Source organism: Ciconia boyciana, chromosome 4 (genome assembly GCF_034638445.1).
Source record: "Ciconia boyciana chromosome 4, ASM3463844v1, whole genome shotgun sequence".
Lineage (NCBI taxonomy): Eukaryota > Metazoa > Chordata > Aves > Ciconiiformes > Ciconiidae > Ciconia > Ciconia boyciana.
In genome coordinates, this window is record NC_132937.1 from 62,538,589 (window position 1) to 62,563,405 (window position 24,817).

Genomic DNA, 24,817 nt, shown 5'->3' on the forward strand with positions numbered 1-24,817 from the left:
AATTCGCTGTCTTCCACAAAAGTTGATATAAGCAATGTCAAGATCCTTCCCAGTTTATATTACCTTCAGTCATCCTCTTTTCATTTAGCAGCACTTCATAGTCAGACTGAAGATGTACATGATGGTCACCTTCTGTTTAATCATGGACGAAATAAGTGATTCTTCTAAAACTCATTCCATCTCCATAAGAAATGGATGTTTTTCCAGAATGCTTTAACTCTTCGGTCTACTCCCTTCTCAGCCCACAGTGTAATTTAAATGCTGAAATGAAGATGTCTGGAGGAAGATAGGTTTGAAAAGTCTATTGGCTGACAAAGCTATTGGTCAATACAAAAATGAACAGTAAAGGTCATGATTCAGCTTACGGATATTATGCTTAGCATATGGGCTAATAGTATTTCATGGCCAGAGGGCTAATGGACTTTTGCCTTGAATATGTTTCTTTACTAGAGCTGTTGGAAGGATTTTTGATTGCTTCAAGGGATCAGTAAGACTCAGAGGTCAGTACCTCTGAAAGATATATTTTATTTCTTTAAGAAATAGTCTGCCTCATTTTCTTTGAGTTTCTTTGTACTGGAAAAGGAAGAAAAATACTGCTTGTCACATCAGCGGTGAAGGACTGTCCAGTATCCATGTTCAGGAATGTTTTTCTTTGTTTTTCTCTGTAATTTAAAAACAAAACACAACAAAGGGCTTTCAAAGTCCTATGTAGTTTGGCCAGCCAGCAACTATCCACTACCTACCAAGATCTTGGTTTTGGATGGAGCCAAAGTGAATTTTATAGAGGATTCTCTTATGTCAAAGAACTTGAGCCCTAGCCTTTGTCCTCTGGGTTCAAAATGCCTGAATTCAAATTACTTTTAAATTGACAAACTGCAGGGCCAACCTGAAATCTGAGGTCTTATTTCACAGAATCACAGAATCACAGAATCGTATAGGCTGCAAAAGACCTTTAAGATCATCGAGTCCAACCGTAAACCTAACACTACCAAGACCACCACTACACCATGTCCATAAGCACCTCATCCAAACATCTTTTAAATACCTCCAGGGATGGTGACTCAACCACTTCCCTGTTCCAATGCTTGATAACCCTTTCAGTGAAGTAAAATTTCCTAATATCCAGTCTAAACCTCCCCTGGTGCAACTTGAGGCCATCTCCTCTCGTCCTATCACTTGTTACCTGGGAGAAGAGACCGACCCCCACCTCTCTACAACCTCCTTTCAGGCAGTTGTAGAGAGCGATAAGGTCTCCCCTGAGCCTCCTTTTCTCCAGGCTAAACAACCCCAGTTCCCTCAGTTGCTCCTCATCAGACTTGTGCTCCAGACCCTTCACCAGCTTCGTTGCCCTTCTCTGGACACGCGCCAGCACCTCAATATGTCTCTTGTAGTGAGGGGCCCAAAACTGAGCACAGTATTCGAGGTGCGGCCTCACCAGTGCTGAGTACAGGGGCACGATCACTTCCCTAGTCCTGCTGGCCATGCTATTTTTGATACAAGCCAGGATGCCATTGGCTTTCTTGGCCACCTGGGCACGCTGCTGGCTCATATTCAGGCGGCTGTCAACCAACACCCCCAGGTCCTTCTCTGGGCAGCTTTCCAGCCACTCTTCCCCAAGCCTGTAGCGTTGCATGGGGTTGTTGTGGCCCAAGTGCAGGACCTTGCACTTCGCCTTGTTAAACCTCATACAATTGACCTCGGCCCATCGATCCAGCCCGTCCAGATCCCTCTATAGAGCCTTCCTCCCCTCAAGCAGATCAACACTCCCGCACAACTTGGTGTCATCTGCAAACTTACTGAGGGTGCATACATTTCCATACATGATTGTATTAAAAAGTGTTACATCTTTATATTCACCAAAAGGGTTGTCAAGCATTGGAACAGGCTGCCCAGGGAAGTGGTTGAGTCACCATCCCTGGAGATATTTAAAAGATGTGTAGATGTGGTGCTTAGGGACATGGTTTAGTGGTGGACTTGGCAGTGTTAGGTTTACGGTTGGACTTGATGACCTTAAAGGTCTTTTCCAACCTAAATGATTCTATGATTCTGTGATCTCTTAAATATTATCTTGCTACTTGTAGAGGAAGGTGCTGTAATTTGCAGTCTGGACTGTGTTGAAAGTTTGCAGCACATGGGAATACTTCTCAAGCAGAAAAGCCTAAATATAAAACCAATAATCTACTTTTCCAGTTGTTCCAGAGAGGAACCTGTATAGTAGTGAGAGCACCTAGTGAAATCAGGAGAGAAAAAAAAAGAGCATTTTAGCATACGCTAAAAATATGGTTATAATATAGATAATATAATGCAATATGATACATAAATTATATATCATTATATGTTACATGCTATTATTTAGTAATAAGTAATAAGCATATTATTTAGAGATCCTGTGGTCATGTGGTCAGAGATACTTTATCAGATTACGAATCTCATCTTGAACTAAATAGGTGGGTACAGTGATTCATCTTTACCTAGGAACTTTATCCACAGGGCAGGGTTGCTAATGTGGATATGAAGGATGTATTTGCATTACCCCTTTGAAAAAAATATTCCTGCCACAGTATTTGAAATTCATGTTGCAGTGTACTGAAAGTACATCCTCAAAATTATTGTTTCAACAGGCTTTTGTCTCTTAGAGGTAGAGATATTTTCAGGAAGGGCAAGTTTGACTTGAACATAATGTCTCTGTAGGGGTGTTACACTGAAGAATATCAGACACAGCATGCTGATCTGAAAAGAGCGTGTTTACACCACCACAGAGACTCTTGGAGGAATTAGAACATTTGGATTTATGGTAGCAATATAAATGACCATCTTTCCTAAAATACAGATAATGTCAGAACAACTTGATTTTCTGTTTCAGTGAATAAAGCTGTCCCCATGAACACTGCACAAAATCAGTTGGAGGACTTGCTGTTCTTACAGAGCACATTCTGGGCTGGATTTCTTTTTCAGTAATTTTGATCTGCTGCTGATATACTGCTTCTTGCAATGCAGATGCACCAGCCATCTTGTCATTTCCAGTTGTAGCCCATTGCCTCCCTAGGCTCTCTGCAAAATTCTGATAATAGCAGTGTTTTAAAATCCTTGCAATTGTTGCCTTTGGGGACTACAGTCAAATGTTTCGAGCCATTAGTAATCACCTTGTGAGCTACTGGATAAAATACTTTTCTGTATTTTCATTTTCTGAATCTTTTTACAAAAGATTGGAAGCCAGGTCTCTTCTGCTGAAGCAGTTTTCAGGTCACACAGACTGTTCTGGGGGCAAATCGTATTCTCAGTTTCCAAGTAAGTTAATTTTCCAACTTAAGATAGTGTCCTTTTTTTGGTATAAATCTTGTGTGTGGTAGGAAAACAGTTATGTATCTTGCATTTTATCATAGGTCCTTTAAATTATCCTTTACAGATATCACAGAGGTGATGGCATCAGCCTTAAAAAGTAGACAGTATCATTCTAGTACCATAGAATGAAACTAGGGGGGAGTCCATTTTTTGTTTTATGTTACATGGGAAGGCGTAGAAAGGTACAAAATTGCAATTTGTAGACTGGTGAAGGTAGCTACATCTTCTAGGAGAAAACATGACATGATGGTAAAATCTTTAGACTTTTCTGTGTGCTTGCTGGTGTCCACATAGATCTGAATATATAAATGTGGGTGTGTACACATGGTGTAAAATTCAGTAATTGAGAGGAAAATAAAATCTCTAGAATGAGAGGCTGGGAAATGACTCGACTGCATTAGTTATCAACTTCCTCTGCTTTGCAGAAGCTCTTCTGAAATTCATTTACAGTAAATATTTTTATTCCTCCGTTTTCAATTTTTTCTTTTTGCCTTCGAGTATCTGAGGACTGCTGGCAAGCCAACAAAACGGGCTGATTCAATGTTCACCTTAGATAAAACAATCTTCTTAGTTTATCGATACTGAATGTTTTAGCATTAGAGTAGCACAGACCAGCTGAAGTTACAGACAACCTGTGCAAAGGAAAAGTGCATTATTATAATTTTTCATTGAGTTATGAAATATCATTAGTAGCTGTCATAGCCTGAACAATTTAAAACCAGTTTCCGTTTCAATTTAAAATGAAACAGTTGTCCATTGCACAAATATCCTATTGTTTTCTAGGCTATGTACAATCCTGAAAGTTCATTGTACGCTTGGGATCTGGTCTGACTTGAAGAATAGCTGGTGTAAATCATTGCCTAAGTTATTTACCGGGATATTGGGCCTGTCTTCACCCGATTGGTAGAAAGTGCTACCTCCTCCCCCCTATTTCAAAATTCAGTTATACTTAATCCTGCTGCTGCAAGAATGAAGGATCCTAGCATGCTTTGACATGAATAAATGCTTCTTCACAATCTACGTGTTTACACAGGACAGCTCCATTAGCAGTCTCTGAAAGAAAGTCTTCCCAAGTAAAGAAGGACTTGGAGGATGGACTAATCTCTTAATTTCTGTTGTGAGGGGATTCAAGTATGACAGTCAGTGTTACGTGGACAGCAAACAGGACTCTTGATGGAGGGTGATGCAGTCATTCTCCCTTTAAGTTGGGTGTGCCAGCACCCTCTTATGTAGTGTAAGCTCGCTCCTTCCTTTGGGAGTATGGAGTAATACAGTAAGAGACCAAATGTTCTTAAAAACATCTTTTCTCCCCTCCCTCCCTTCCCCTTCTCCCCTCCTCTTTTCCTCTTCCCCCTCTCTCTCTTCCCTGCTCTCTCTCCTGCTCCCAATTTTCACAGCAAAATTTCCTAGTCTGGTTGTGAGCTAAATCTTATTGAAGGATCAGTAAGTAGGGTGAACAGTTGACTGCACAGCCGGTGTGCTGTGACCACAGCCTGTTAGGTCCACCCTCTTTCTTTCACTGCTTTCTTTCCTCTGCAGGCTGGCTATATGGGCATGTTGGCTCTTATCTTATGCTGCAGTGCAATCGTCTTACAGTAGACGAGTGTTCAAGTTATGATGTGCACAGCAGCCAGCACCAGGGAACCCCAGGTGTTGGCTCCACAAGGTACATTACCATTATAAAAAGTCGGTAACAATTTCTGTTGAGTTTCCTTCAGTGCTGTGCAGCTACTAACAGGAAAACAGGAGCTACCTCTGAGTTTTAACACACAGTGTGTTTGTGTGCTCAGGGATTTTCATCCCAAATCAGCCTCAGGGTCTGCAGGTCTGAAAATCAATGTCTCATTTAACTCTTTTTCCCTAGTTTTCTCCAAACATTTGACAGGAGAGGAAGTGCAATTCTTTAAAGGATTTAAAGTATAAATCTGTTTCATTGTTTCTATGACCCAGTCTTTCCCATAACTTCTTCTGTGCGAATGCACAATCTAATCTGTTAACTGATCCAAGGGAATATTGTTTAGGTAGTCGCATTAATTTGTGTTTGCCATTAAGGTAATTTTTTTGTTCTCTTTGAACTACGCTCTGTTCTTCTTTCTTCATTCAAATGTACACAGTTCAAGAGTCAATTTATAGGAGCTTTCAAAATTACCATTTAGTAGAAAATCTGTTGTGGCTTTACAAAATAAAAATACGCTGTTGATACAGGTTTTAAGTAGACCTGTTATGAGTGTGAAATAAAAATCTATAGTAAGATTTTCAACTGTGATATCTCTATTAAAAAGTTCTTCTTTGTGTAATGCTTCATAGTGAAGTTGCTTCTATTTAAAGCATTGAGTTTGATCTTGGCTTTGATCTAAAGCTTTTGATCTTGAAAGAAGGATGTTGTGGCAGTAAAACAAAAAGGGTAGGAGAGAGGTTTTTTCTTTTTTTAAGTGATAAAGTTAAAGGGATACTGTCAAAGTTTAGTATGCATTAATTGGACCTAACTTTACTTACTTAAATCTGTTTGCAAAGTCCATGTAATTCTATATATGGGAGGGTTTGCTCAAACACATGCTTTAATGAGCCTTAATTCTTTTACAGGAGCACAGGTTTTCTTTTGAAGCTTTCAAGGAATTGTCATATATAGCACAGACTATACATTATTTTTAAAATACTAACAATACCTTACTAGCATCCTTTTAACAATACCAAGTGTGACGCAGTCTATCCTTTATTGTCTCTCATTTTAAATGCTAAACACAAAGCACTTAATAAAATCCTAACTTAAGAATTTCTAGTATTCAGATTTTGCATGGCTGACATTATTTGGGTCTCTGCTGTCACGGTGGAGTTTGAATATCCTCATCAAAGGGCGCAGAAACATCTGTTGAAGTCCCACGCCTAAATTTAATCACCTGCTTGCAGTCTCCTGTTGCATAAAGCATTTCACTGAGGCTTCAGTAAAGGGCTTGCTGTGCTGTAATACGAATAAAGAGCTGCTTGGTTCTTGCTTTTAAGATGCATTTCAGACCCTCCAAGGTAGTTTAACAGTTGTATTCTTTAGATATCAAACAAGTACGGGGTAAAACTTGAAGCACTTAATGGTGATACTTTCTCTCTTGAACTAGGCCCGTTAGCCCATTCCTCTGTCTGTAAAGACCCGTGACAGAGGGTCTGTATAGGAAGGTTAATAGGAAAGCGTCTTTCAGAGCACGGGACTTAACGGGACACCGTCTCTCAAAATTACGCTGTAAGCCCGTGGCGAGCGCGCGTGCAGAGGTGAGGAGGGGCCGTCCCTTCGGCCAGGGGGTCGGAGGGAGCGCGGCTCGGCGGCAGCACCGGCGGCGGGTCCGCCGCGGCTGGGCCGGGCCGGGCCGGGCTCCGCTCCTCTCCTCTCCTCTCCTCTCCTCCGGGGCGCGGAAAGCCGCGCCGCGCCTGCCGCCTGTGCCCGCCGCCGGAGCTGCCAGGAGAGGCTCCGCTGGCGCTATTTCAGGCGCGGCGCTCCGGCCGGGCAGGACCGGGGGAGGCGCGGAGCCCCCGGCGGGGCCGCCCCGGAGCCGGCCGGCCCTTACGTCTTTAAGGCAGGCTCCTCCTCTCCGCGGGGCTCCGGGGGCCGGAGCACGGGGGCGGGGAACCCCGCCGAGGTGTTTCATTTCCTACCGAGGGCTGCGGTGTGCGGCCACCGAGGCCGGGAACGGCGGGACGGGACGGGACGGGACGGGGCGGGCGCGGCTCCGGCTCCGGGTGACGCTGGGGCCGGGCCGGCGGGTGGCGGCGGGCGGGCGGACCGGGCTTCCCGCAGCGCGTCCCGTCCCGTCCCGGGGGAGCGGAGCGGAGCGCATCGGGGATGCTCCGCGGGCGAGCCCGCCTCAACGTGCGCTTTCTCCCCCATGTAGCCTTTGCTGGAGGAGGGTGAGACTTGGAAGGAGTGTCAGCTCGTCCAGCAAGTGAGCGGCGAGGTGAGGAGAAAAGCTTTTGCAGCTGTTAACCTTGCTCCCCGCTTCTTTCCCCTGCAAATCTGCTCCTCCCGTTTTCCACCTGACACCCCCTCCCCACCCCCGCCACGCTTTTGCTTTAAAAAAATAATTGCTTTCGTATTAGGAATAAAAATATCTGCATGAGGGGGAAAAACCCAATGTTATTACTTTATTTAATAATAACAACCTCACCATCTAAATTTGGTGTTGGTAGTCTGGAACAACATTCGAGTGGGTGGCTGGAAATAAATTTCTTACTTGAAATAGAAGGTGTAAGGGATAAAGCACAGAGATTTTCCCCAGGATTTTTGCATGCTGCAATGGTAACTTTCCATTTGGCAACCTGGTCTGGCATCAAACACGTTCTTTGTGCAAAAAACCCTTAAACTGAAAGCTTTAAGATGAAGAACACCACCTCACGCTTTGACCATGCACAGGCAACTAACCAGATCACCTAAGACCACGTCATTCTAGATGGCAAAAGTGCTTTTCCTCTTTCCAGTGAAGCAATGGAAAAAATTGTCTTGAGTCTGTTTATAGCTTCTTACTAATGCTGAATAGCTGCACTCAGGTCGCATCTTCTTCCTAAAAAAGCACTATGGTTTTCAACTCCAGGTTGCAAAATGGATTCAGACAAACCAGAGGATCCGAAAAAGCGGCAAAAAGAAAAGAAAGCAGGATGAAGTCGTTTTCCAAAAGGTAAGGTGCATGATGTGCATTGGTGTAATGGGACAAAGGGCAGCACGTCCAGAATGCTTTCCGATGGCGCCCTCTTAAACTCTATAGAGATGTTCTTTACCTTCTTCGACGAGGTGGTAGTAAAAGGGTGTTACTGATAAAGTTTCAGTGTCACCATGTAATTACCGTGGAAAGAAATTAATAATCTTTTTGGATGTCTGTAATTTGGGAGGCAAAATTTCCCTATATTTGTATTTAACTGGAACGTTCTGAGGAAGAAAGAGAAGAGTGCTTTCATCAGAGAAATCAATAGCACTTGAGAGCTTTTGACAGGACCTGCACCACTATTTGCAAATTTTCAGATACTGGTAGCAGAGAAACAGTTTTCATGTGGATATCGGGACGATAATAGATGTGATACATATGTTGAAACAAATGTTCTGACTGTGCTGTTGGCTTTTCATTCAGAGGGTGAGTTTGAAAATCATCTATTTGCAATATTAATTTTCAATTAATGAAAATATGTCTGGATGGTTATTTTTAAAATTACTACAGAGGATTTTAAAAACTGAATACAACCTAAATTAAACTATTTTTAAACTGGTGATTTTTGATTTAGCTGTTGTGAAACATTTCTTCTATAATGTTGAGTTGACCATTTAAATCACAACGTAGAGAGGTAAGTAATTAGCTGACACTTTTACTAAGTAATCCGTTTTCTGTCCTCCAAAGAAAAAAAATGTGCATAAAGATGCATTTCCAAATGCATTATTAGAACTATGGGTTTTTTGCTTGCTTTGGTTTTACAAACAAATTTATGATTTTTTTTTTAAACCCTTGGTACCTTTAAAGGATTAAAATAGCAGTGTGTTGTTTTGCTGTTTCGACAGTGCTTCTAGAATGCATGATGAATCATTGCTGTTTCTGTAGCCAAATTCTTGCTGATAGCATGGCTGCCAACTCCTGGGATGTGTTGCCTTAGTATGGGCATTGCAGTATATGATAAATGTCTACAAAGTGCATTGTTGTGTGTGGGTGACTTACCAGCTCCATGGTGAGTTAAAAAACCACCAAATAGCATCCTTTAATTCACAACTACTTTTGTTTTGTAGCTGGAATACATCACTTAGGAAAGATGTTCTCTGTTGTACTTTAGAATGACAGTGATCTATACAGAGATAGCATCAACTGTTGCACCAAATAGTTCCATTTCTGTTTATGTATGTGAGTGTGCGTTTGCATGTATGTGTAGCATTTGTATTTACAATCATTTTATATTAAGATGAACAATTTAAGTTAAAAAATGTATAACCATCTGAGTTTGTGAGCAAAATGCATTGATGGTACAAATAGCCCTAGTACAAGCTACAGTCTGCATACATTTTGAAGTAATTTTTAAATGGTACAAAGTTACATCTGCTACATCTTAACAGTAGGCTTAAAGGTACCTTATGCGTTACACCCCTCCTCATCTCTTTTTATAGGAGAAAGCTTCCTCAGTGCAAAACCCCTTTGTACTGATAAAATTACATTTTTGGGGCGGGGGGGTGTGTGTTCTCCTCCTACTGCTCCAAGGTTTGTGAGAGAGAACTTCAGCATGTAGGCTTACTGTGTTAGAAATGCAAAACCTAATGTGTAAAGCTAAGATATACTTACTGGGTTTTTTTAAACAGTAATTCTTGAGTAAGGTCTGTGAGCAGAAATGTGAGTTAAAATTGAAGACAATAATACACAATTGTCTTCTAATATCTATACGTGTTAATAATTCTTGGAGAGTCAGTGCAGGTTCACAGCACTACATCAGCAGGGTATTTAAGCCCATGGGAAGGAAAAGGCATAAACAACAACCTTACATTTGGTAGTGAAACTGTTGACTAGGCACTGAGGGTGGGATTCTTTGTGTTCCTTAGAAGTTTGGTCATTGCAATGGTGACTTTTCCAATACAGTTAGAGACAAGAGAAGAAAAAAAGGATGAGGGACTTCCCTGGTGCTGGCAGAGCTTTATTGTATTATTTGGTTTTGGAGTTGGTTACAGCTAGGTTTCCAGCATGAATTTACCAGTCGGTGTGGTGCCCAGTCAGTGTGGATGGTGCTAACCTCTCTTACACTAGAATTCTTGATTTTTAGCTGTGTCCATATTGGCTTGTAGCAGAAATTGCATCATACTGCAGTTTAAGTACTTCTTTGAAGATAAACAAGAGAACAAGAAAGAAAAAAGCATGTAATGGAAAAGTTAGGCACCCTTGAAGACAGTAGCAGAGGTAGGAATGAAACCATGGAGTGAGAAGAGGGAGGTGAGAAACAGGGCAATAAGTAAACACAGAAGTCAGAGAGTTGGTAGCAGCTCATATCACAAGTGTAATTAAAATAAGGATACTACGTATTTTGCTACATTTAGAAGACTGGGCTTTGCGTTAATCTTGCTTATCCTTTCAAAACAAGCACTAACTTATTAAATGTAGCTTCTAAACTTTCATGTGCCTGTGCTGTCCGATTTTCCTCTATCATTTTTTTTCTTTGTGATAGGAAGTCCTATTTCTAATACAAGATGGATGACTTTGCTATACTGAGACATCGCCAAATCAAAGCAACTGCTTCTGCACCCAAGTACAAAATCTAGGACAGAGAGATAACTGTATGGAATAAGTGAAACAGAATTGTGGAGGAAAGGTTGCTGACAACTGCCGGGGAATTGCTTCTTGAAAAAAGTTGCCTTCTAAACAGTTACGTTTGTAGGAGCTGACTTTACATACACATATATGTATTTAAAGAACATTTGAAGATACTCTGTGCTGGATAAGAACTGTGTAAACTGCTAGCGGTAACTGCGCTCAAGGGGCACAAGAACCAGTGGGGAAGCTCGTGTAGAAAGGTGTGGTGCTGCTCTCCAGTGTGGACCCACACACAATGGATTACAGCAGTGTCACAAATTCTATCGGTGAGAAAGACTTTCTAGTCAATTAAATAAGGGTTCTTGTTCTTTTGCTCTTCTTCACTTTTTTTTTGCCTTTTTTGAGCTTTTTTTCCCTTTCAAACCTTTTTGCTGCTCTGTCTCTGAAGTATTTTGTTTTTTCTTAGCAGCTTTTATTACAGTCTTTCCTTTCCTGCTTCTTTTTCACCCCTCTTTTCTTTCTCTGTTCTTATTTGTCTCCTTTGGTCACCTTCAGTGCTGTTCATTACTTTCTGTTTACTTTCAGTTGCATTTTCTGTTTCATGAATTATCTTTTGCTCACCTTGTTTTCTGTTTATAGTACTCTGTAGGTACTTTTCTTACGACACGTGTGCATGCACATACAGAAGTTTAAACCCACTCACCCCTTGCATTTCTGCTTTTGTCATCCTTCCTATTCTCGTACATTCTTTACTCCTCATTTAATCTTACGCTGTCTCTTCGTCTTGTCATTTAGCTGGTCAGCACATCTAGCAATCACTATGTGTATCAATACAGAATGTTGTTTATGTGAGAAAATCAGAGAAGGTAGAACAGAACTTGGAAATAATTGGTTGGTTAAAATTAGTGTTGTTTTATTATGAAGAGCGTGATAGAAATGCTAAGTGTTATTATTATTTTTGTTGTTATACTGGACTATGCCTGCTTGAAAAGGGATTCCATTATCCATGCCAGTGCTGAGTGTTAGGCAGAAGAAAATGATCTTTCAATTAGACTAGTGGAATTGTAAGCATGCGATCTTGTATCTACTGTGGAATTTGAGGGGAAACATATCTTTTTATTAGGAGATTAATTCACTTTTACATTAAGTTCAGTTTTAAAACATAAAGGTTGCTTTGAAAGTATTCCAGTGGTAGAAGTGTCATAGGATGAGATACCAGGGTACACAGTAGTTAAGGACAGCATTGAAATATGTGTGTATATATATATACACTAGGTAAGGAAGATGATTTGTGCAAATTATCAAAATTGCATTTGTCTGTTTCAGTTTTAGTTTGATTCTATACTGAAACTTTGAGGAATAATTCAACTTTTCTAGAATAATTTCTGCTACTTTCTCAGAAGAACTGTTTTCATGTGTTTAAAGTTTGTCTGCTAGTTTACTACAGTTGTGATTGTCTTTGATTTTTTTCCTATTGGTTGTTGCTATTGATCATTCTTCTCACTCCAGAGATTTACAATTGTCAGTATTTAAGCTCTGTTAATAACCTGAGCAAAAATGGCTTTGTTGAAACAGCTATTAAGTTTCTAATAAAAAAATTAAAAAAAACCCGAACAGTTGTGATATGTTATGACTAATGCTAAATGCTATAACTCTCTTGTCCTTTAACAACAGATTCACCAGTGTAACTGAAACACAAGAAACAAATCTTATAATTCATGAAAATGAGTTGTGGTGTTATACTTAAAGCAGAAAATGTTTTGAAGTCTCAGCAAAAAATAGGTAGGGAGAAGAAAATACAATATGGTAAAAGAGAGCTTTTATTTAACTAGGGAATTTATTCAGGATGACGTGGTTCTGCTAATTCAGGTAAAGGAATATTAACACATAATGCATTAAAATTACTTTAAAACTTTAATTGCCATGTATTTTTTGTTTCTCAAAATGAACTTTTTTACTTAAATCCACCAAACTGGGAATCAAAGCAAGGATCAAATCTGAAATACATCTCTTGAGCTTGTGCACTGTGTAGTGCTTAACAGCTAAAAGAAACATGGTAAGAATTCCTGAAGCGTTCTCCAGAGAGTGTTCGGTGGAGTCATTTGCTGTACCTTACCTTTCCAAATTCTGGTAATCTGACAGAACTTTCTGGGAACCTTGTAAATGTATTTGCTGGCCTTCACTGATTACAGATAACATTTAATTCCTTTGGCAACCAGGGATTCGGATGGAAAATATTATACCCACCTCATGTACAAGAGCTGAATTGCAGTAAATGTTGTTAAGCTATCTGAGAAATAGAGCCTGTCATTTTAAAAACTTTTCCCCTGAATACATATGAATATAATTTTAGGCCATTAAAACTAAACATTTTCAGCATTTAGTTTTCCATCCCCATGAAAATATCTGTATTTATGGATTGTTTGGAAACTAATTGCACAGCTCAAAAACAAACTATAATTTTTTTGGGGTAGTGCTGCTTCAAAGTTCACTTAAGAAGCATTTAACAGAATAAGAAAATACTATGTCTATGTGGAAAAAAAAAAGTTGAATTTTTGGTTTAGCCATAATAATTTTTAAAAAATTGGTCCAGTTCTGACCTCAGTATCAGCTGTACCTTATTTGCAGTAGTGTTGTGTCAGGATCTTCGTTTCTTTAATAGCACCCATCTCAATTAGCAAGGAAATGTTGTTGCATAGCATATTTCACGTTGAGTCTCCCAGACAGATATTATTATGTTGTCACATGGTGACGTTAGTATTAGGCCACAGTCAGCCCACATTTTTAGATCAATTAAGCAACTTACCACCACACATACCATGATGCACCCGCTCTCTTTCAGACTCTGAGATGACCATTTCTAAATTAGGAGAAGTCAGGCCAGCATGGCCATGTGTTGAAATAGTTTAAAGTTTACAGATAATTACATCACTGTTAAGTATAGCGGTCCAAGCTAGTAGCCATTTTGTGCAGTGAAAGATTAAGGACACTTTAATGTAAAATGCAAGGTTTGTACAGGAAAGAAGAAGGTGGTTTTAGTGGAGAGGTTTTTGCCTTTTGATTTGTAAGAAGAATTAGTTACACCCCTGTGAAGGAGCACTATTTGGCAATCAGTCTCATTGGAGGCATTTTAATGAGGCGATGTTTGTGCATGTTATCATATGATACAAGATGAATTACATTACTGGGATCTACTAATGCCACTAACTTTTCAGTTTGTCGTTGTTTCTAGCTATAAAGCCCTATTTCTGGTGGTTGAAATGTGCTCCTTTGTAGTTCAGCTTACAAATACCTTTGTCTTTAATGAAACAGGAAATGGAAAATGTGAGAACAGTTTTGTTCTTTCCAAAAGAACAAAAAAACTAAAAGCATTTGATCATTTTTAAAACTTCTTGAATGTCTGCCCCCACCAGTGTTCATGCAGTGAATTCTGAGCGGTTATGTAGTGAGTTTTGGGAGCAGAAAGAAGGCTGTCCCTTTCAGGGCATTTGCAACTGGAGCGACTTACTACATTTGGAAAAAAGTGGTATGCTGTATTCAAACACTCCATAAGTTTTCTTCTACAGAATTTCCTATGGATTTTTTATTAGTTGAGAATATACACTTGTGCATGGCAGCTGAATAATCCACTTTATTTAAATGTCCCCAAGTTGTTCCAGTTGTGATTGACTGTAATGACTCCAAAGGAGGTTTAATGGTCTGCTGGCTCAAACATGTGCTTTATTTCAGTCTTACATGTGTTTTATTTCAGTCTTACATTTATTATGCATTGTCAGAAATAGGTTTAACATTTTTTTTTATGACTAGTCTCAGCTATTGTCCTCATTCTGTGTCTTTTCTTGGTTTAGATTATGTTCACATACTGTATAGTAAAAGCACATATATAGGAGTCTGCAAGTGTGGACATTATTATTTAAAGAAATACATAAGCACAGAAGGTGAAGGCTAGACCTTTTACAAAACCAGTTAAAAAGGTTTTGGTCGTTCTCAATCTGCTTCTTGATGGCCATAGTACTAGAAGTAGTCATGTGTACAACTTATAGTACTGTCATCCTCTCCTGCCCTTCCAGCCCCCTCAAGCAGCTCTTTTCGAGCAGGAAGATAGCTCACTGTTAAAAGCAAATACATTCTTTGTTCCTTTAATTAAACAGACCGGATTGAATTCTAAAATGTGTGTAAATTGTACTGTACTCGTTTGGTCTGTGTGGCATATATTTTCTTGTGTTACTTTTCTTGTGGGCACAAATTGAGTGACTGCTCACAATTGTATAGTTCCTCTCCTCAGATGCTTCACTTACAGGTTTTGTGAAACCTATACCAACATTTGAAACTAGACTACAACATCTCAACATTAGCATGGATATTTATGCTATATAAATACACATCTATATATGTGCTATGTAAATATAGAAAATATTTTTGATCTGATGAGATATAAGACACAAGCTGTGTAATACCTGTCATATCATTGGGACTGCAGTCTCACTATGGATGAGTGAACAGAAAATATTTTCCTTGTCTCTTTGTACTATTAAGCTAAGTTCTTATCCTACATTGAGCTCCACCCAGGCAGTCTCCATATCTGAACAGCATTCTTGAAGCACAGGGTATTGATACTTAAATTTTCCATAGTTTTGGTTCACAAATGATTGCCAGTGACAATTTGCTTAATAAAGAAGGTACAGGAATTTTGTTGTCCTCCTGTGCTATAACTGTGCTCTAGTTAACAACAATTTTCCAAGAAAAGCTTTTATTTTTATCCAGAAAAATTGCTGATGGAAAAGAAGCTTAGGCAATTATGTTGTTCTGTATGTGTCTTTTTCTGCCTTTAATTTAGGCATCCATTGGGCATTTTCAGTGAAACGTGTTAGTGCCCTAAATCTGCCATGTTCCTGTACGAGATGCTGTGGGGAAAGCCTACATAAAAGGAAGGCAGAAGTGTGAGCTCTGTCATTTCTGGGAATCCTAACACATGCATGAGAGGGAAGATGTTATGACTGTCCTAACCACAGAAAACATTTTTGTTGACACTTTGGGCCTTTGAGATGGTTTTGTCATGAGACACAAGTTCCTAAGAAACTGGATTTCATTACTTTTACTTCTCATAGAATTTAATGTTGTGGTTTTATGAACTATAGCCTACGTACTGTTCAGGTCACATGCTCCAAATGTGGTGAACACCCACGTAATGAATTTGCCTTACAGTTGGTTTCCTTCTTGACTCCTAACACAAACACCTGAGAAAAAAAGGGCTTAGGACTTAGCTTGGAAGACTGATGAGTGTCTTGCTTATGTTCTCTCATCCGTATTGCAGAAGGAAATTAATTAAGGCTAGAGAGGATTCAGTGTTTCCATGCTCAAGATCCTGTTTATTTCAAAGAAAAGATGACCAGCTTGGTGCCAGTTCTGCAGTAACTATGGTTGTATTGTTTTTGTTTAAATTCAAGAGATTTCTCTGTGTTTTGGCTGTACTTCTGACTCACTCAGTGAAGCTACTCATATATTTAAATACTTTGCTGAACCAGAACTTAGTCATTCATCCTCAAGATCTTCTTTCCAAGTGACCACTTTTCTGACTGAAGAGGAGATTTGACTTCTAATTGCGCAGAGTGCTTTTTACTGGGAGATGTGGTGTGAATTTTTTTTTTAATATCTTACAGTATAGATGAAACCATTGGGGGGGATAATATTTGAGGGAGGATTATTGTAGAATTAATTTGTCTTAGGCTCAATTTCCTCTTGCAATCTCCCCTCCCTCTTTTGCTTGTTAAAGCAAAAGTCGGTGCCCTTCTGAGCATATGCCAGTTTATAGTGTGAGAAACCCACAGGATGGAATTCTAAGTTTATCACCCAAATTTCCCTCAATTATGGCTTGATAAATATGGCCTGGTTTTTGACAACAGGTGTTATCCTGAGTAAGCCTCTTAGATTTTCAAATTCTTATTAAGAGATAGAAGGAAGTAAAAAATTTTGAATTTTATCTTTTGTGGAGCACAAGCAACACAGGCATTCATATTTAGGAGAAATGACTGCTTGAAGAGAGTAGGAAGCCAGGGAAAGTGATTTCAGCATATCTGATTTTATAGATGTGGATATGTGAACAGAAGGGCATTTAAAAACTTCTTCCAGTCTAAGTAATTAATATACCATACTTTTTTTCTAATACACTCTCTTATTTTGTAACATCTGTAATATTTTTCAAGGAATTAAACATTTGCTTTTCTTTGAAAAACTACCATGCTTGTTTATCAGCACAGGAGAGGAAACATACATGACAACAAAATCCTTTCCTGTATTGCTCCTAATTTTACAGCAGCTTGAAGTTGCAGGATTGAGTTGTATAAAAGTAGCTGACAGATTCTAGACGTCTCAGAACATACTACCTAGTAGTATGAAGATACAGTTTTAATGCAACTTTGTGTTTACAAAGCATCTTCTACTAAATGATTGCAAAGTGCTTTTTTTAATGTAAGGACCTCATTACCATTGCATGAGATACCTCAAAAACATGTAACATCTCTCTTAAAATTCTCTGTCCTTCAGAATTGAAATTGGGATGTTTATCTTTATTTTACAGATGGTAAACCAAGGCATGGAGGTGCTAGGTAGCTTGTCCAAAGATACCTAAGAAAGCTGGGCAGGGCAGGGAAATGAACTGAAGCCTTCAAGTTTGTTGTCCTAACACAAACCTTCACCTGAGGGCTCTCAGTGTTATAAATACCAAAGAATTAAGCCACGCAATTTTCCATAAAGCAGTTAGTGCTCTGTGTGCCCAGGTATGGACAGGTTGGTGGTATTTTAACCTGTAGCAGAGATGGGCACTGAAGCTAGTGCTGTGACTTCATTTCCCCAGTAATACTATGACAGGCCCCATGAATATAGCAGTGTAACTGAAAAGATGAACTTGAGCACAGGAGGATGTGTTTTATCAATGTTTATATTGCAATAGAACATGCTTTCTGGTAATGAATTAAGGCTATGGTTAGTGGTTTCTGATTAGAAGTATCAAGTGTAAGTGTTGGCTTTGACTATTTAAAGGATAATAATTTAATGGACAGCTATTTACCATATTTACCATATAAAAATGTCTTTGTCTAAATGAGTGTATGCAGTCCTGTAACTTTTAACACAAAGGGAGAGTAGAATAATTAAAGCTTGCTAAATTGTGTTTTTTCAGTGCAAATAGTTTTGATTGTAAAACTTTCAGGCATGGTACGATAGGGTGTCGGTGGCATTATAGTTTAGAAGCCAAAAATGTGCCTGTGTGTTGTGTCTGCCCAGCACAGGAAGAGGTATGATGGACAAGTCTGTTCCTGTCTTACTAAGCTGGAACCCATGACAAAGAACAATTGCATACATAATTCTTTACTATAGAGGTATACTTATCCTAGTGATGTGTGTTGCTTTGCAACTGTCTAAGACAGAAATACAGAGTTAAGTGTCTTGTGTGAACATCCTGCGTAGTGATCTAGCCTTCTGGTATAAAGTGGCATGTAAATAAATATTTAAAGAGTTATATTTAATTAAAAGTATCTGGTCAGACTATCAGATCTTCCTATGGTTTGTCAGGGACACAGGGACTTTTTCTGAAAACAAGCCATTTTGTACTTCCACGGTGTATTTCGTACCTTGCACTTGTTTTTAATCAGTTAAAGCCTGTGAATATCTTGTATAGGAATTTGTTTGAAGTGTTTTTAAAAAGGGAGGTTGTGTAATACCAATGACCTAGATGGCGTGTAGACACTAAATCTTTTCATTTGTTTTCTCTTGTCCAGAGCATTGAGACAGGAAGCATTCTTAGAATTATTTTTAGATTTTTAAAAGTCAACCTTGATTTCCTCGTGTGACAGTAATCCCTTGGCTAGGCCTGAAAGCAATATTGTTTACTCTTCCATGGTGCCATATGCTTGCAATTTTTTGGCTTTATTTTGGGTGCCTGTGGTTTTTTTTTAAAGAAGGTACTCAGAAACTTCCATTTAGATTGGATTGTCATACTTGAACTGTTTGGGGATAGAAGAAAGTGCTCCCTGATGTATCCATCATTCTTCTCATTGTGGGTCTAAATCAAACACAGTAAGTGGTTTGATTTATTGCAGTCTAGTGAGATGGTCATGTCTAAAAGATCCCTTTCTTGCTTCATAATTGTTTTGTCTCTATGACATCACATTTGTTGTGACAGAAAGATGGCTGAGCAATTAGGAGTCAGGAATTCTGGTTTCCTTCTTAGCCTATATCCTGCTTATTTTCCATCTGAGCATTCAGCTGAGAAGTGAGCTATAGGTCCCAATGCATTTTTACACCTAGGTCATGGTGCTGCTGCTGCTTTAGTTGATGTGTCCCTCTTTTTAAACTAAAGATAAATTAAGTGCATCAGGATGTTTCTGTAACCCCTACCATTGCTCCTCATTCCATTTCCAGCATTAAAATCTGGGAAACTTCTACAGAGATGTTGTCTTAAACATGCATAGGCTGCAAAATTACTGGAACTTACTATCCTTTCTTCTACCACACAAATGAGCTGTGCTATGTAGAGAGGGTAAGTGGTTTCAAGTTCTGCATCTTTGTAATGTAAAAATATACTTAGCTAAGTGTTTTGTTACTTGTCACCCAAGTTAGTATTTGTAAAACATACTGAGATTGGTAGATCTCGTGACTGCTAGAGTTCAGGGAGTTCCTGTTTGTTGTTGCTGATGTCAGAGCAATGACTGATGGTTTCAAATAAGGGAATTGTTAATTGTTCTTTGTGCTAGACACCAGCTTTTCAATATCTTACCCATATTTGTCTTGCAATACACCTTGATGTTTCCAAATCATATGCTAGCCAGTGTTTGACAGTATTCCTTCCATCACTAAAAAGCTAGTGTTTTTCAGCTTATCTCTTCCTGAGTCATCTTCATCTGAATGGTTTTATTAGCCTCAAACCTTAGAATAAGCCAGATGATTCAAATGTTGTAAAAATGTCTTTTCATGACAGAATAAAAATCCCTTGTGACTTAACAAATCTGCTATGGAAAAGAGTTACTTTTGAAGACTCTTATGTAAGTTTTACTTGTCCATAACATTGCGAGTTAAAGTTTATGAAAACCTGATGGTGGACACAGAAACATGAACTCTGGATTACTCACCTACAGGCTTTAAAAAGAACAAAATAGCTCAATATTAATTACACAGAGGAAAAACTGGAAAGTGAGAGAAGTTGGATCAGTATAGCATCACCTTCATTATTGTGATTCTAATTATATTTACAATCTTTATAAATTAGTAAGTCGCCAAATGTGAAGTGACCATGCCATGAAGCGTTATCAACATAAATAGTATCTTTGAGATTTTGTTAAGGCTTATTGCTGCTCACATGTTGGCTGAGGAGATCTAAGTAGGCATAGGAAAGGAATCGTAGAAGGAAAGTTGAAGCTCAAGGTTTTTTCTTTGTGTTTCCCCTCCCCGGCCAGTACCTGCATTTTCCACTGGGGAGGCTTCTGTTCTCCTGTGGGAATATTACGAATAGCCCCACTGTTGGCCTGTAAAACACTGCAACACTGGACATAGAAGTAAAGTTGCTTTAAGTTACAGGTAAGGAGAATTTGGCTACTTCATTATGTTGCATTTGCTTTTGATGTTAGGAGATGGGGGATGAGAATGAAAAGATATGTGGAGGGGATGTCAAGTTAAAGATGCCCTTACAAGGATATCCTTCATATTCCAGAAACTAGCATATAGTGCAAGTGACTTTTTTTCCAGTTTATTGAATTTATTGCCATCTTGGCTTAGTTAAGAGTGGACTGGGTGGGTGTTTTGCAATGCGGACTCTTTCCAAAGCACTGGCAAAGATTTAACAGTAAATCCAGCTGAGTTCCCCTGAGGGTTTGAGCTGAAATTCTGACTTTCGTATTAAATTAGGCATGGTTACAAGACGAGAATTATTTGAAGTTTTTATGAAGCATGTGACTGACAGAACAGGCAACTGGGATGCAAATCATTTTCATGTATGTTTTCTTTGTTGGGTCAAAAATATATTCAGGATACAAAAGGTTCTTATTTATGGGACTTGAAGGGATGCAGATGAAAAGATAATTTTTTTAATCTTAAAAATATAAAACATCCCCCTCAAACTTCTTTGCTTAAGTTTCCTTCATTTAAGAATTCCCCTAAAAAGGGCTTCCCCCTTTTTTCTAAACACCTGAAGCTTCATACAACTATCCCATGTATTTCAACCAGACAATGTTTTGGGGTTTGTTTTTTTTTTTTCCCCGTTTAGACTTCAGCTGTATTTTTTAAATACTTAAGCAAATATCTTCTGTGATGTGGCAGTGGCCAAATGGACTTCCCATTTGTTTCCTTGGCCTGCTTTATATCTATATTGCTGTGATTCTTTATGGCAGGGTGCTGCAGCTATTCCTGCCAGTATTTCGGGTTATATTATGAATGAGAATCATGAAATAAATGTCTCATGCCACTTCAGGCAGAAATTTCTATTAAACTTTGGAATGACCCATCACCACACCACAATTTTTTTTTCAACTCAGAATTGTGCTATGCTTTGCAAATAACCGTATATTTGACAAGTTTAGATTGATGTGTGATTAGAGAAAGCAATGTTAAAAATTCTGGCAGTCAGTCACTCACCTACACATCTTCTACACGACTCACGTCTTCTCCACAGTTCCTGCTGGATTAGTCCCTTGCTGGCGTCAGGGTTAGCAGCTCTGGGTGCTTAGAGGGAAATGAAAGGTAGAGTGACACAATCGTTAAGTCAGTCTCTCCACAGTGCCACGTAGCAAATGCCGTCCTTTTATTTTCATTTCTTTGCATCATATCCCATCTGCCTGCATTTTCACATTGGTTTCTTGCCATGGTCCCTACCCGCATCTTCCTCATTACTTTGTGGGGAAGACTTGAGTTTCAGCTACCTCTTTATTTCCTCCCTTTGCAAAAAAGGCTATCATGAGGGTGAAAATCCGTTTCTAACCAGAGAATGTTTATAGATACACTACTGTAACGGATACCTGTCCTTTACCTCATTTAAACCTCTATTAAGTTCATTTTTTTTTCTGCTTTGCCTATGAAAAAAAAGAGAGAAGATAAAAGGTTAATGTCTTCTTGTTTTGTTCTTTTTAATTGAATCAATGGGAAGCAAATACATCTTTCTGTATGGAGCAACTCCATGCTATTACCGATACACTTGTCCTTCCTTTTCCTTTTGTACTGTTGTTCATCTGTTCTTGTGGAAGATAATATCATATAATATAAACTGCAGAGAACCAATTCTTCATGAATATGCCTGCATTAATTTTATGAAGCATTTTAGGCATTTTTGGATGCACAGAAAATGCTAAAACATAAAAACTGAAATTATGTTAAGAATGTGATGATTTCATTTTAGCTCAAATACGAATGACACCTTATGAAGGTATCTTCACTTAATCTGCAATAGAAACAGGATCATAATTTGGAAGTGCGGATTACATGTGGCCAAAAAAACAGTACATACTTTGGCTCCATCCAATAACTCTCCCAGTCATTTTAGATGCTAAAGGACGGTGCAGTCGTCTTCTGAGGACTAGTGCTTTTGAAGTAGGCCTTTCTGTTACAAAGTAGGCTGTTCCAGAATAGGGTTGGTTTTTTTTTTAACCCAAATGGCAATAGAGCAACTCTTAAATGTTTACCTAGATTACATGTTTTTACAGTACGCTGACAGTTTTGATAACTGGACTGGGTTTCTGGGGAGAACACTGGCTATATAGAGCCTTTTGTTTCTTGATTTAAGTATGGGCAAGGTTGGCAATAGCTAAAAATTAGCTGTATCTAAAGGTTGCTGAGTGTTTTGGGTAAGGTAAGCTATTCCTTATTCCTTCTCAGTAGGAATGGCTCCTAAAACAGCTAACAAGAGAGTTGGTATTGCTTAAAATCCTTTTTTGATTGTTTCAGCAAAAGCCAAAGATAAGATAGATTTGAAGATACATCTCAACATCTGAGGCTCTGAGTTGATGCTAGTTCTCTCAGCCTTATATCTTTTGCAGGCTTTAAAGGCATTCCCCCTGGAAAGAAAAAGATCAAGTTTTCCACTGTTTACTCTGGGGGTTTTGTTTTAGTTATTTATTTCATTTTTTTAATGTGTAGCATTCATTCTGGAAATCTGCAGTCCATACAGGGAGAGAAGGTATGTTTGAACTGAGCAAGATGTAAGGACTGAATACATTGTGTATAAGCCAGCCGATGTGAATGCTCAGTCAAAAAGCTCTTTTAAAGTTAAAATCATTGCCAGATCAATTGACATGATGGTTGGTAAACTGGGGGAGGGCAAGAAGGCTGCTGATTGCCTTTCAGCAGGAGCTGCTGAGCTTGAAGTGTAAGAGAAAGCATCCCCTAAAAAGTAGTGAATGAATATTTACAGCCACACCATAAGTAATTGGGAGAGGGCTGAGAGAGATGCCTGGTTGTTGCCTCAAAGAGAAGGAAGAAATAGTTTTAAGAAAAGCCAGTATGGAGGTGAACCTGAGTTTAGATGGGATCCATGCTGTAAGTTTTGAGGGAAGGCGTACCTGTCCTTGTTAAGAAAGGCTTTGTCCCAAATGGGAATATCCATCTCCCGGTGGGTGTTGAGGGAGTGCAGCAATTCCCAACCTTCACGGCATCCTGGCGAGTTCACTGTTAGGAAATTTCTGCATAAGATGTTTTGAGTTTTGTATTTTCTAATGTCTTGGCTCCCATACAGAAGCCAAATGTTACAATCTTCTTTGACTACGCTGCTTTAAGATTAGATAACAGGGGGACCCGTTTGAAGTCTTTATGAAAACCTCTGTCTTTGCTTCTCAGAACAGTCTGGAAAGCTCCTGAAATGCAGGAGCGGAGAGCTTTGGGGGCAGGCGGGGAGACACCTTAAAACTGACAGCGAGAAGTAGAATCTGTACACACTGGGATTTCTGATAAAGTGTTTGGGGATTAACTAACTGCAGGATAAATTATAACAAAAAGCAAACTGGTTAAACCAGGCGTTCCCGTTATTAACATCATAAAAGTATTAAAAATAGAATTCACAGCAAACAGGATGTCTGGTCACAACAGTGCAGTTTTGGTTGCCCGGTATTTATGCAGTTGACCTTCTGTGCTGAGATCAGAGCGCAGTGAGGAGCCTCATGACTGTGAATAAAAATCCCGTTTAATCTGATCACACCACCATGGCAGCTCCTGGAAGGAGTGGGCTAGCATTTAAGGGCAATGCAGAGAAATGAATCGGTACCTCCAGGGAACAACACATACACTGCTCCTGCTCTGGGGTGACACATCCTTTCTGAAAAGCTGTAGTTTTACGTGGAGTTGTGGTCAGTGGAACTACGTATTTTCTTTTTAATAGTAGTGTTAAAATTATTTTTTTTTCTTCTCTGATATTAAATTTGGAAGTAGACTGTCGGGAGTACAGACTTTATTCCAAGTTCCTGAACTTGTTGTACCAAATTAATTAACAAACCAATAGTTTTGGGAGATGGGCTGTGCTGCCCAGCCAAAGGGACACAGGGAGCACGTCATGGGAAGCGTTCCCCATTGACCATTTAAAGTAGAACTATTAAGAAAATTCTTTCTTCAACGCGATAGACAAACAGGCATGCCTGCAGCTTGCAGCCTGGACCAGAGAGCACTGAGGTTTTAGCACGGAGAACAATTTGTGTTCACGGTCCCTGCCTGTTGTGTGATGGCAGATGAGAGTCGGGCTGGCTCCCGAGGGCTGGCGTGCACAGGGCTGTTCTTACTGCCGTATGCAAATACATTTTTTTGAGTCCATATTGTTGTGAAATGTGGTCGGCTGTGCCAACAGCACTTAGCTGAAGTTAACCTTCTCTATTGTGTGCTTTTCTGTTGTTCTGAAAATTTCTGTCTCTTTCAACTGAAAAGCAGACTGCCTTAAGATTTAAGGAGCAGATCCACGAATGTAACAAAAACAAGGTAAAAAGTGTCTGAGATACTACTTTTAAGAGTTGATAGCAAATTTTGAAATTTGTTGGAAATAGTGGTAGCATGATTGCATAAAAAGGAGGCTTAAGAATCAATATTAAAAGCCCTAAAAATAAGGCTATCCTTTTTCAGTGTTTGGAAGAAACAGGGCTGTTTCAAAGTCAGCATGTCTCCATATATAAACATTTTTTCTTCATGTTCAGCTGACTTCTTCTAAGTAATCCATTTGGTATTATTTTAAGAACTCCTGAAATTGTATTTAGTGTCTCTGAATATGT

General features: G+C 39.2%; 1 protein-coding gene across 11 annotated transcripts in view; it reads left to right on the forward strand.

Moving 5' to 3' along the window:
• The window catches only part of AOPEP (aminopeptidase O (putative)), a 209,848-nt gene that overhangs the window by 121,758 nt on the left and 63,273 nt on the right, over nt 1-24,817 (forward strand). For 10 of the 11 annotated variants that reach the window (XM_072859722.1, XM_072859731.1, XM_072859719.1 and 7 more), the window contains 2 exons: nt 7,221-7,283; nt 7,917-8,000. In XM_072859722.1, the coding sequence (XP_072715823.1) occupies nt 7,221-7,283; nt 7,917-8,000 (147 nt within the window). Of the gene's footprint in view, nt 1-7,220; nt 7,284-7,916; nt 8,001-10,506; nt 12,160-24,817 lie in introns of those variants that run through there. The other variant, XM_072859730.1, reaches the window with a different exon arrangement.